The following is a 12,307-nucleotide window of genomic DNA, read 5'->3' as shown; positions in this document are numbered from 1 at the left end:
TCCTTCCCAAGACCCAGCTCCTGGGCGTTACTGCTGCACCTGGATTATACTGATGAGTTTACCTTTTTTAATCCCAGGGCATGCGAGTAAAGGCAGCAGGCGCAGGAGCGGCGTGGGCGGGCGACTCCCCGGCACGCTTGCCCCGGTCCCGTCCCGGCCCTGCTCCCCCTGGGGCTTCTCCTCCGGGGGAGGGTCCCACGGCGCTGCCCTTGGCAGGGCTTTCTCCTGCTTTGTTCATTAGGCTAACTTCAGAACCCAGCCGGTAATTTTAGTGGAAGTTGTCGAATAGACAAAATGTATGTGTAAACCTTGTTTGCTCAGCAGGCCAAGCTGCACTTAGTTAAGAGCAAGGAGTGGCAGAAGAAATTCAAAATCCTGTCCCTTCTGCAACGTTTTGGTTTGAGGGGGAGTTATTTTTTTAAGTAGTTCAACTAAGGTATTCCTAGGCCCTGTAGCGTTAGGCTTTATTTAAATACTTAGAAACCCATAAAACCACTTTTTAACAGCAACAGGTGACATAGTGACTGCAATGTTCTGCTTTTCTAGAATTACTCTGGAATATAGTTGTGATTCCTACAAAGGTGGAGAATGGAAACTGATGTGCTGCTGCTTAAACTTGTTTAAAGCTAGAATATGAACTTTAATGGCTTTATGAACAACAGCAGCATACCTGAGGTAGTGAAAAGGTGAGGTTTGTGCGCAAGAACTCATCTCTGAGAAGCGGGGGCTTCCCTTCCCCCTGCCTCTTCCCACAGCTTTTTGCCCGGCGGCCCGCGTTTGGGCTGTGTTTCGCTGACTCGGGGGAAAGAGGGGGTTGGTTTATTCCTCGTTTTGTGCCTTTGAAGGGTGCAGCCGTGGGCACCTGCCCGGCGTCTGTGAGGCGGGAAGCCGCAAAGCCCCGCCCCCGGGGCCACACGCCCCGCCCCTTGCTCTGCCCCGCCCGGCTCCGGCGCCGCGGCCCTGCGGGGTCCGGGCACGGGCGGGCTGCAGCGCTCCCGCCGCCCCGCCGGGTGGCGCCGCGCCGCGCTCTGCCACGGCACGGGCCGCCGCGCCCCGCCGCGCCCCTTGGCGAGGGCTGCCGGGACGGCGGCGGTGACATGGCGGCCCTCGGTGCTAGTGCCCCGCAGGGGTTGCGCGGCGTGGCGGCGGGCCCGCGGCAGGAGCGGGCGGGTGCGGGCGGGCTGGCCCTGCTCGGCGCGGCCCCCGGCGCTCCCAGCTGCCCGCACGGTGAGCCGGGCCGGGGCCGAGCGGAGGGCTCTGCCGGCGCTGCCCGCGGCGCCCGCAGGGCCCGGGCGGGAGCCTCCCCGGTGCCCCTGCGCCTGAGCGTCTGCAGCTGCTTTCGCAGCCTCCCCTGAAACACGCGTTTTGCTTTACGCCGACCGTTGTCCGCGCTTGATTCCGGGAGTCTGACACTTGCGCTGGGGCTGTTAAAATAAAGCTGTAGCTGCCCAGTGCATCATGCTGCAATTACGCTTGTCCTTTAGGTCCTGCTCTTCTCTTTGCAAAGATGAACCAAGGAGAAGAAGAGGGAAGAAGGTTTTATGCTTGTTCAGCTTGTAGGGATAGGAAAGACTGTAACTTTTTCCAGTGGGAAGATGAGAAGGTAAGAGAGCACTGCCCAACACTGCGGTAAATATAAATAGTTGGGATTTTCTTCTCTCTTTAACAGAAAATTGAAAAGAGGTTTTTTTTTGTTTGTTTGTTTGTTTGGTGGGGGAGTCTGGAAAGCTGTGGCAATTGCTGTCTTACAAGCTTTGTCTGATATTTTGTATTTATGTAGTGGGGCACTTATTTATGCCTGGAAAACCTATCTGAAATACAACTTTCAAAGAAAGCCGTGTATGTTTTGAGCAAAACTGGTATTTGTTACTGTATTACCAAGACACTTAAGAATTCAAGTTAAAAGCTTGGCTAATACTATGCTATCACAAAAAGGTGATTCTTATCCCAAGAGTTTCCTATTTTACATGGCTAAAATGGAGAACACCTGGTGGATTTAGGCAGGCAATGGGACATAAAAAAAATAGTGAGATGGCAGGGATCAGCCTGATACTCGATAGTCTCAATGTCTGCAGCACTTTCTCATCATCTAAAGAACTTTAGTCAGATTATTGCAGGATAACAAGTTTGGGACTGAAATGTATTCATGGAAAGTTTGCCATTGCCGCCTACGTTTTGTGTTACTACTTCTGTTTCCTAAATGAGTATATTGCGTTTTAGTTATTGATCTCAGCAGGTTGGCTTGGGAATTTAATCAGGCTCTTAAACCTTTCATCTCTATATGTGTTAGTTATTATTGATAGGTTCTCTAAAGTCAAAACAAGGTGGTTATTCACTGGTTTGTATAGACTGAAATAGTATTCCTGGTGAAATTTTGTTATGGGCATAATTTGTATAATAAGGTATTTTGTTACTTTGAGTTTCATTGTCTTCCCCTTTAAACAAGTGGGTCCTTACGTTTTGTGCAAATATCTTGAACATCTGTTAATAATGAAACAAATAAGTCTGTCTTATGGAAACAAAATAAAAGGCTTGGAGAAGAGCTGTCATGCTTTTGAAATAAATGCACTCAAAAGACTGGCAACACTTCTACTGTCATCAGTCATGCAGGATCAGCTTGTTGCTCTTTAGAGGGAATGCAACCGCTGGCATGCATCAGTAGCAAGTACATCTCTCTCTTTTCATCATTTCGAGTTTTTTCCCAAAGTATTCTTGTGGTGGAAGAATTACATTATTTAATTTATTATTATTTTGCATAGTTTGAATTCAGAATGAGAGGCTTGTGTTATGTAGTGTGCTGCTACGCTGCAGTCACGCTTATTCTTGTGATTCAAGAATCAAAGGACTGTGAGAATTTTTCTGAGCAGACCACCTGAAGCATGAGACCTTTGCACCTTTCTAGTTTAATGTTGAGATTTAATCTGCAACACAGAGCTGTATCTGTTTTGTAACCGTGTGTGTATATATATAAATTTTACAGGTGTCAGAAACTAGGCTTGCAGCACGTGAAGAATATAATAGAAATCATCAGCCTGCTTTTACTCACAGACAGAATGTGGAAAGGTATTGTTGCTAAACATATTTTCTTCAGTTAAAAACAGGCTAATGTAAGTTTAGGTATTGTGAATGTAGATACCATGTTTCAGGTTTTTTTTTAAATATGAAAATATGCCAAAGGGACTTGGGAAAATGAGAACTGGTTGACTGCAATGGGAAAATAACATGAAACATCCAATTAGGTCATGGTATTTTCAACCTGGGAATTATATCTTTTTTTGTATGTGTATTTCTTCTTATATTGTTGCTCATAATGTACTAACAGGAGGCCAGTAGCAGTTTGAGTTCAAAAAATTTCTTAATTACTTATTACTTAATTAAAAAAAATTTTTTTATTTTCAGTGAACTGTGCAAAAATGACAGGCTATAATTTAACATTGTGCAAACAAGCAAAGGTAATACAGTAACAAATAATCTGAGTTTTGTGTATAAGCGTACAGGACTGCTTGCTGGTAGTGGATATAGAGCCTTCACTCTGTAATCCAGTAATTTTATGGGGAGTCTCAACACATTTGGGTGGCATGTTACTTGCTGTCAGGGTAGGCTTTTTCAAAGTGTCCTTTGAATGTTTTTTCATAAATATTATTTCATTCACTTATAGTTGGTGGATTTTTGTAACAGCAGCTAAAACTGCCTGCCTTTTAAATGTTCAAATTCTTATAAAAGATGTGAAGGAGGGGTTCATATTTTATAGAGGGCTTTTCAAAATTTGTTCCTTATTGTCTTTTGTATTTAAAGATATGAGAACTTTCTTCTTCTGCCACTATCAAAGAGGAAGTTTTGTCAGGAATGCCAGCAATTGCTATTGCCAGATGAATGGGAAAAACACTATGGTCACCAGGTCTTATGTGATATCTCCACTGCCCAGTTAAAAAGTCCCAGTCAACTTCTGTATCCACTGGAGAATAAGAAAACAAATGCACAGTATTTGTTTGCAGACAGAAGTTGCCAGTTCCTGCTGGACCTTATTATTGCTTTAGGATTCAGACGAGTGCTTTCTGTTGGAACACCCAGGTATTTAGTGGGGATTGTTATATTTTCCAAATGATATTTCTGCCTCAAAACTGTGCAGCTTACTAATATTAAAATAATCTGAAATTTATTTAAAAGGATTTTCTCCCTCAATAAGTTCACTAAGCTTTAATTATTTGGGATTATCCAAGCAGCTAGTGGGATCTTGATTTCATAAGCTATACAAGAAGACTGTATCTGCACTGCAATTTAACAGAACTCTGCTAATTAAAATGTCCTGCTTTGTTTCTTGCAAAAGTGGCAGTGAGTTTCTTTGATTTCTGTTCTTCATGTGGATCGAATAGTCTTCACTATGTTTATAACTCTGAATATTAGACAAATGGAGTCATGTTGATATCATCAAAATTCTGGTTATTCTTTTTTCTGTATCTGGTTTTAATTTTAAAAAAGTATCAGGCATTTGTGTCTTGCAAGATATTTTCTGAAGCTTATGATTGTGTTAAATTTCTTTGCTTCAATTATAATTTAGGCTTCATGAAATGATCCAATCAAAAGCATCACAAGAAGAAGACTTCAGCGTTAGAAGTCTTCTGCTAGATATTGATTTCAGGTAGGTTTTCTAAGCATATATCTGTCTGAAGAATATGTACAAAGTTTTCTGTTCTTATTTTTAAAGATAAATTGGTGCTTTTTTTCACTTTACTCACTCTGCATCTCCCTTTCCACACATATTCATCCATGACAGCCAATGTATGAGAAAAATATTTATACTTTGTGGTTTCCAGTGTTAGTATGTATTGTCAGTAATCAGAACCCACTTTAACTTGTTTTAACTATAAATGCCCTTTAGAGCAGACAAGAAGTTGTTTCTATTTTTCTATTACTTTAAAAATTTACTTTACAGATATTCACAGTTTTATACAGAGGATGAATTCTGTCACTATAACATGTTTAATCATTATTTCTTTGGTGGAGAGGTAAGGCCAAATATTTCTTGACTATTTCATAGGAACTGCATGTTGTTAATGAAGAATTTTGTAAGAAAGTCGTGGCTAATCTAGTAGGAAACAGCTGTCATGACATAAATCATCAACAGTACTATTCTTGTTGCTCCTACAACAGAATTAATTGTTTAATTCTGCCCACTTTTGCCTTTACAAGCCCAGTGGGTGCCACAGGACTTGTTCATTGGTGCTTGATGTGGGAGGGAAGAGGTATTCCTGCTTTATTGCAGGCAAGCAAGGTTAAAATGTGTTAACTTTGCTGATTAAAAAATGAGGTTGAATTAGTGTCATGAGTAAAAAGTATTGAATTTCTACTTTCTTTGTAAATGGCATACTGAGTACTTGATTTTGAGTTTATTAGGAAATCTGCAACTGCAATAGCACATTTATTTACGTGTTTATGGAAAATCATAGTGTAATTCAATTCCAAACATTCTTTTCAAAACACTTATCCCAGTAATTTACTCAATTGCTGTTTGCTCTTCCCCTGCCATTATTATTAAGCCATCACTAACTTGTGTAAACATACTTATTGTGATAATGTTCACACTTTTTAGATAACTTTCAGATTTTTCTATTCTAAAACCTGGTTTCAAATAGGTTCTTAAAAACAGAAAAAAATCATCTAAAAGGAAACTGAAGGCTGGTCTGAAAGCCTTATCTTTGAATCTTTTTAATCCATCACTGTATTCAGATTCTATATTATTCAATTAAAATGAAAGACTGTGTTCATCTGCATGATAGTATGCTAGTTTTCTTTTCAAGATGTGAAAAGTTGACAGCTGTGATGGCACTGTATCATTTAAACAATTAAATTGTAGCGCTTCAGAACATTAATATTGTAGAAGAAAAATCTATTTTTGGACTGCAATAAAGTTGAAGTAATAGAAGAGGGAACACTGCAAGCTAAATTGGGATGATGGTAATTATGTAGCTTTTTAAATTATTTTTTTAAATAATGGAATCAAGGTTGAATTGCTAGAATTTGAGCACAGTGTATTTTTTATAACCAGTATGGATTGAATCAGTGTTCGGTGGACTGAAAGTTCTCCCATTACTTTCATAATGTTTTATGGAATAAAACTAAAGTGAAAAGATATGAATCAAGTGTATTCTAAACCTGAGCTCTGGTTTCTTGCTATAAGCAACCTCTTTTTTTAACAAGTTAAATTTAGGGCCCTTAGGAGAAGATTATTTTGGAAAGCTTGAACTATATCTGTGCTTGATACATCAGCTCTAACTGAATAGGGCAGTTGTTTTCAGTGCTGCAGTTCTAGTGTGTGGGTTGTTTTGTTTTGTTTTTTCTGAAATCCTACATTCACCTACACAAGAAGAAATAACCTACTTCTTCAAAGTTGTAACTACTAAAATAATCCTTTTATTGCCAAATACAGTCTATTTACAGTTCTTGAATCTACATTTCTGGAAACTAATTTCTGTCTCTTACAGGCTGCACATGAAACTTGCAGGCAATTCTTTCATCAAGACAAAGGTGAAAGAGTCATTATGGTGACTGATCCCCCATTTGGAGGATTAGTGGAAGCACTGGCTTTTAGTTTTAAAAAGCTGATGGCAATGTGGAGGCAGACAAAAAAAGAAGGTATTACAAGCAGATAGGTGGGTTGAGCTTGTAACATCACCTTAAGAAAAAGTACTTATTTAAAAGTCCCTAATTCTTGATATTCTAGTGAGTGTTAACACATGTATTACAATTTCTAAAGATGAAATACCATATATTTGATTTACCCTCCTGATACTCTTAGTTAAATAATACCTAATTCTTTAATTCTCTATTAAAATCCACTTCACAATTAACATGGACTTTAAAGGGGGAGAAGAACAAGCTATCAATCAGTACCATTTCTTACCAACCTAGGCAGGTGAAACAAATGGTCCGAGTTAATTTACCACTCAGTATAAATAGAATATGGCAACAACATTCTGTCACCCTAAAGGAACTTGTTCTTATGACCAGCATGACGTGCATGCACACATTCATGCATTCAGAACAATTACAGTAAACTCTTCATGCTTCATGTACTCTGTCTTTCTTTAAAGTACATCTGAGTCTCTTCATTTCTAGGTCATAACAACCAAGAGATGCCCATGTTCTGGATATTTCCATACTTCTTTGAGTCTCGCATTCTTGAGTTTTTCCCAAGTTTCAGTATGATGGATTATCAGGTACGACTAAGGCCAGTGAATTTCCCAAGCTTCAGTGTGAGGGGATTATCAGTATGAGGAAGGCCAGTGAATTTGCTAATTTGTGGTGTGCAGTGCAAACAAGAAAATGGAGGTGGATCATAGATCTGCTTGTCTGTAGATGGTCATTCTTCTTCAACTTTAATTCCCCTGTATGGGAGGCACTGCAAACCCTGTGATGCTGCTCATTATGTAAACTCTGGATTTTGTATTTGTATTAGTCATACCTTAGATAAACTGTAGCAGTGTGACACAGTTATTACTTACCTTTAATTTTCTCACCTGTCTTTTGTCTATTCACTTGTTTATTCTAAAATGTTTTTGATGTGACAAAACTTGCAGTAATTTCAACAAGTGCATATTATTGCTGAGCTGAGAACTTGAAGAAAAGTGTTTTATTTTTCCCAAATGTTGAAATGCTGTTAGCCTGGTGGTAATGCCCAGTCCTGGTCAAAAAAAGTTTAAGGTGTTTCATCCCCAAAACTGCTGGGATTAGACTGGAACTGTAACAGTGGAAATTTTTTAGAATTGTGTAAAAAATGAAGTTGTTAAGGACTTAACCATCATAACATATTAACTGAATCATTCTGTGGTTTCTGTGTTAGTTATTACTGGAAGTATATCCTGTACTGTTAATATTAAAGCCACTTCCTGTTACATATGTCAGGAAGTAAAGGGAGTTCTATCTTCAGGTGTAGTTTAATTTGTTTCTGCCTTAAGTTTGATGCAGGTGTTCCAGAAAACCTATCTGTATCTCATAGAATGGAAATTTGTAGAAGAAAATTGGAAACCTGTGTTAGGCCATAGACTCTGCATTCCTGCTAGTGTTCAGAGAGGAGAATTTTTGTACCAGGGTCTCTGAGTGCAGTGGTGGAAGAAGCAGCACTAATTGGATTTGTGGCTCTTCTAATTATTTTGAGATAGGTTAAGATGCATAACAACTCTTGTACTGCCAGACAGAACAAACAATATAGTTCTATTTTTTTTAACCTGGGTTACTCTTTAGCAGAACAAACACCTCACTAATATAAAACAACTGCAATATCTCAGATATATAGTGCAAAAGAGTAAAAAGGGAAAAATAAAATATGGTAATTGTAGTGTTCGAAACTGGATTTCTGGAGTCTAGCCTGCTATTTTGATTGCACAAATTTAAAAATAAATGAGACCAAACACTTGCTGTAAAATTTGTACTCTAACTAGCGGTTAGTCTTTTATATAAAAATGAGAATTTCATAAAAAATCTGTAAAGAGAGTAAATATGAAAAAGTTCTGTCCATGCTTAGCATTCAGTTTAAGACTTTTTTTTCTCCCCCTCCCCCATCCTTATTTTATAGGTAGACTATGATAATCATGCACTTTATAAACATGGCAAGACAGGTCGTAGGCAGTCTCCTGTTCGTATCTTTACCAACATCACCCCAAGTATGATTGTACTCCCTGTTGAAGAGGGTTATAGGTAAGATGTCTTTACACTCAAGTGACTATGAGAGTGTGTTTTTAATTGGGGCATAAAATCTCAAAATGATTTGGGGATGGTGATGTTTGGTATTGCTATTGCCTAATTTTTTGGATGTAAGGCTCAATAGCAATTTTTACTGTCTCAGGCTAAGCTCCTGTATTTTATAAACAAGGTGTAGGAGAGTTGGGCACCTAAGAGTTTTACATTAGCTAGTGTGGAATGATGGGATTTTTCAACTAGCCCAGAGGAAATAATGTGCATGCCTGTGGGAGATGGAGATTTACAGCTATCCCTGATAATCAGCTTGGTTGAGACAGTAGTTCAGAACATGAGCACTAAGAGAAGTTTTGGGAACAGGGGAATTTTACCAATGGCAATCAAGTACCTTTTTTTTTCTTTTTTCCCTGTTGGATTTGCTGCTGATAATATATATTGCTGATTTGAATTCAAGCACCTAAACTTTGCTATTTGGTACTTCAGGTGTCTAAATGATTACGAGGCTCTGGGCCTAAGTAGTTGTATGAGTCAAAAACATTATCTTTCATTTAGCAAAGTGATTTTGCAATCCTTCCTTTTACTGTTGAGATTGTAGAAAACTCATTTATGTAGTTTCTTGAGCAAATACTGGACCAATATATTTGTAACTTTATTTTTTTCAGGTTTTGCACTATATGTCAGCGATACGTTAGCTCTGGTAACCAACATTGTGAGATATGCAATTCATGTACATCAAAAGTAAGTATTTTGACTTCTTTCTGGATGGCAATTTTAGCAGTAGTCAAATACTGTAATTTTTGCCCTGGTAAAAACCTATTCTGGTATTGATTTTGTTGGAAAACCCTAGGCAATTCAATTCAGGCATCTTTTTATTTACTTCACAGAACATCATTCATAACTCCCTGGGAATTAATTCCTGTTTCCTGACTGCTTTGGTTTGGAAGGAGGGCTGCAAAAGCTTGCTGCTTGCCCCTTGTGATATATTTTATTCTTTTTTTGTTGTTGTTGTTGATGCATACCTTTTTTGTTATGCTTGGGAAGTTGAAGAACTTGCTGACTTCAAAATGTAGCCATTCTGCTGTGGTTGTCACAGATTCTCGAGACTTCTGTTTTTAAACTCCCTACAATGTATATGTCGCTTCTGTAAATAAATGGGAACATGTATCACTAGCTCAGTTTTAAGACAGAATCAATGTTTGTATCTGTTTGGGTGTTTTTTAAAGAGAAAAACAATGCATTTATTCATCTTTTATTTGTAGGATGGTAGACGATGGAAGCATTGTGCTCTTTGCAACAAATGTGTAAAACCCTGTAAGTACAGAAAAATACTTTTCTAAGGGAAAGTACACTTACTGTTTAAGCTATAATCCAGAGAAACTGAGCTGACAAACCAGAAAATATACTATAGAAGAAATAAAATGTAATCATTCAGAACACAGAGAATAAAGGGAGAAAAAACTGTTTTACACAAATTGTCAGTAAATAACTTGATTGGGTAGGTTTCCACTATGTGGAAATGTGATAAATTCCTGTTAAGTCAAGGCATAGTAAATTCCATGTACATTTGTTAAGAAACAGGTTGTGTATTTTGATTTGCTGTATAGGAATTTCCTGATTTTGTAAACTTCTTAATGAGAAGTTTATAAACATGTAGGCAATTGCTATATGTTATTTAAAGCTTGGTTTCAAAATGATCATTATAAGCCTTTTCAAGATCAAAATTCTATTATGCATTTTACAGCTTGGTTTCACTGTAACAATTGCAACTGCTGTGCTCTTCAAGAACACGCTTGTGAGAGGACTGAAGCTGGCTGTTTTGTTTGTGGCAAAGCGGGTCACAAACGCAGTACCTGTCCCAGTCTGTCCGTCACTAAAACAGCTTGCCAGTAAGTTTGATATTGCGTTAATGTAATTGAAGATACCTTTCAGATATGGGAGGTGATTCTTATTCCATGAAAATGGTTGTAGGAAGAGAGAATTTTAGGCTTTGTATGCTGATACCAGCTTTCACTGTTGTCCATTTGCTGCATCATTGTGGAGGTTCTGTGGGAACTATGTCAACTGGAGGAACATATGATAAAAAGCAGCATGATTTAGGCAGGTCACTTACTATGTGTCCTAATTCCTTAACTGTAAAAATAGTGGCTTTTCTTTCAAAATGGATTTGTATGGATTCAACACTTGGTGAATGGTGCATAGGAGATAACTCTGTCAAGATTCAAAATTAATCTAAAGTAATGAAACACTTTTAGCTCCTTAATTCCTCACCAAAGGGCAGAGAGAGCAGTCACTACTTTGTTTTTCTTGATTCCTGTCTGTTTTGCTCATTGTAGTGTCTTTTACTGTTCCATCTGGTACTTCAGGTGCCCTCTGTAGTAGGGCCTAAATCTCCAGCCTGTAAGATTTTATTAATGAGGAGCATGTTAAGTACTTTTATTAGTACTTTTTTAACTTCCTGTCCAGAATGCATTGGTTTGTTTGTAATTCTTGACTTGAATGGATGGAGCAGTAGAAATAAGTCTCGCCTCCCAAAAGATGTACCTCTGTTGCATAGTGAGATTCAGATAGTTAACCTGTTGGATCGGCTTCAGGAGATTCGCCAGGTACCTGCCAGGTGGTACTGGACTACAGGTGTATCGCTTGTGTCCTGCTATGACATTACTCTGAGTTCTGGTTATAGAGTAGTAGAGCTAAAATGTTGCTGTATGTGTATATATGTACATTTTATTTGTTAAAATTAGTGTTTTCTGTTATGAAATACGTCTTTTGTCAGAGACAAAAAACAATCCATTTGCGTCATGAATTCCTTGTAAAATGGAATGTCCCTTGTACTTTTTGTGACAGTACTTCTGAGTTCATATACTTATATGGACAGATTAAATTATGAGCAAATGCAGATGTACGTTGTCTGCTTTAATCTGTGCATTTCTTGCTTGCTTTACAGAACTGACAAAAAGAAAAGGCAGAAAACTCCAAAGAAGGTAAAGATGGGGATCTGTAAAAGATCAGCTATGAAGCATGCAATATTCTCCAGGAAAAGAATGAAGAATAAGAAAAAGAAATGCAGCCTTCCTTATTGATACATTGTTATGCAGAAGATTTTTTTGTAGCCCGCTTTGATTCCATTTTCTATTAATATTAATGTTCAAAATAAAACCTGATTGAATTAAAAGTGACAATTCTTTTATGTTTTACATCATTACTGAAAAAAATGCAATATAAACAGCTCTCTTACCATGTATTTGCCTAATGTGACAATGTTGTGTGCCTAGGATTAGCTATTTGTCCGATTGAGCTGGAGTCTGAAGTCAAAAGAGGAATATTGCGGAGAGGTCAGAAATACTAAACTGGGTAGCAGGTACTGGATGCTGTGGTTTCGTGGTGGGTCCTGGGGAACTCGGAGCGAGGGAGCAGGCGAGGTGGGGTGACGGGAAGGCACCAGTTCTTAGCACCCCTTCTCATGGGTAGTTCCGTGCTTCTCGCGGTACGGGTCTGCGTTTGAGTTTTTTCTCCAAATGCTTACAGTGGAAAAAAGTCTGAGGAAAGAAACTGAAAGTACTTCAGACGTTTAGCAAGCAGAACAGAAAGCCCTGTAAGTATGCTTTATTTTTAA

General features: G+C 38.5%; 1 protein-coding gene across 1 annotated transcript; it reads left to right on the top strand.

Moving 5' to 3' along the window:
- Window positions 1–1,097: 1,097 nt before the first annotated feature.
- Window positions 1,098–11,873, top strand: ZCCHC4 (zinc finger CCHC-type containing 4). Its single transcript, XM_067297251.1, has 13 exons — window positions 1,098–1,227; window positions 1,485–1,603; window positions 2,981–3,063; window positions 3,796–4,071; window positions 4,559–4,639; window positions 4,934–5,006; window positions 6,483–6,633; window positions 7,117–7,217; window positions 8,573–8,694; window positions 9,357–9,432; window positions 9,954–10,005; window positions 10,436–10,580; window positions 11,639–11,873. The coding sequence occupies exons 1-13, from the start codon at window positions 1,098–1,100 to the stop codon at window positions 11,772–11,774; spliced, it is 1,545 nt and encodes a 514-aa protein (XP_067153352.1). The 3' UTR covers window positions 11,775–11,873.
- The last annotated feature ends 434 nt before the right edge of the window (window positions 11,874–12,307 follow it).

Source organism: Apteryx mantelli, chromosome 5, assembly GCF_036417845.1.
Source record: "Apteryx mantelli isolate bAptMan1 chromosome 5, bAptMan1.hap1, whole genome shotgun sequence".
In the NCBI taxonomy this organism is placed as follows: Eukaryota; Metazoa; Chordata; class Aves; order Apterygiformes; family Apterygidae; genus Apteryx; species Apteryx mantelli.
The sequence above is the reverse complement of the archived record's forward strand: the minus strand, read 5'-3'. Positions and strand labels throughout refer to the sequence as shown.

Excerpts from the sequence above, each read along its gene's own strand:
- ZCCHC4 (XM_067297251.1), top strand. The coding sequence starts at position 1,098 with ATGGCGGCCCTCGGTGCTAGTGCCCCGCAGGGGTTGCGCGGCGTGGCG. Across the intron at positions 4,640-4,933 it reads CTGCTAGATATTGATTTCAG|ATATTCACAGTTTTATACAG; the intron begins GTAGGTTTTCTA and ends TTTACTTTACAG. Across the intron at positions 10,581-11,638 it reads GTCACTAAAACAGCTTGCCA|AACTGACAAAAAGAAAAGGC; the intron begins GTAAGTTTGATA and ends CTTGCTTTACAG.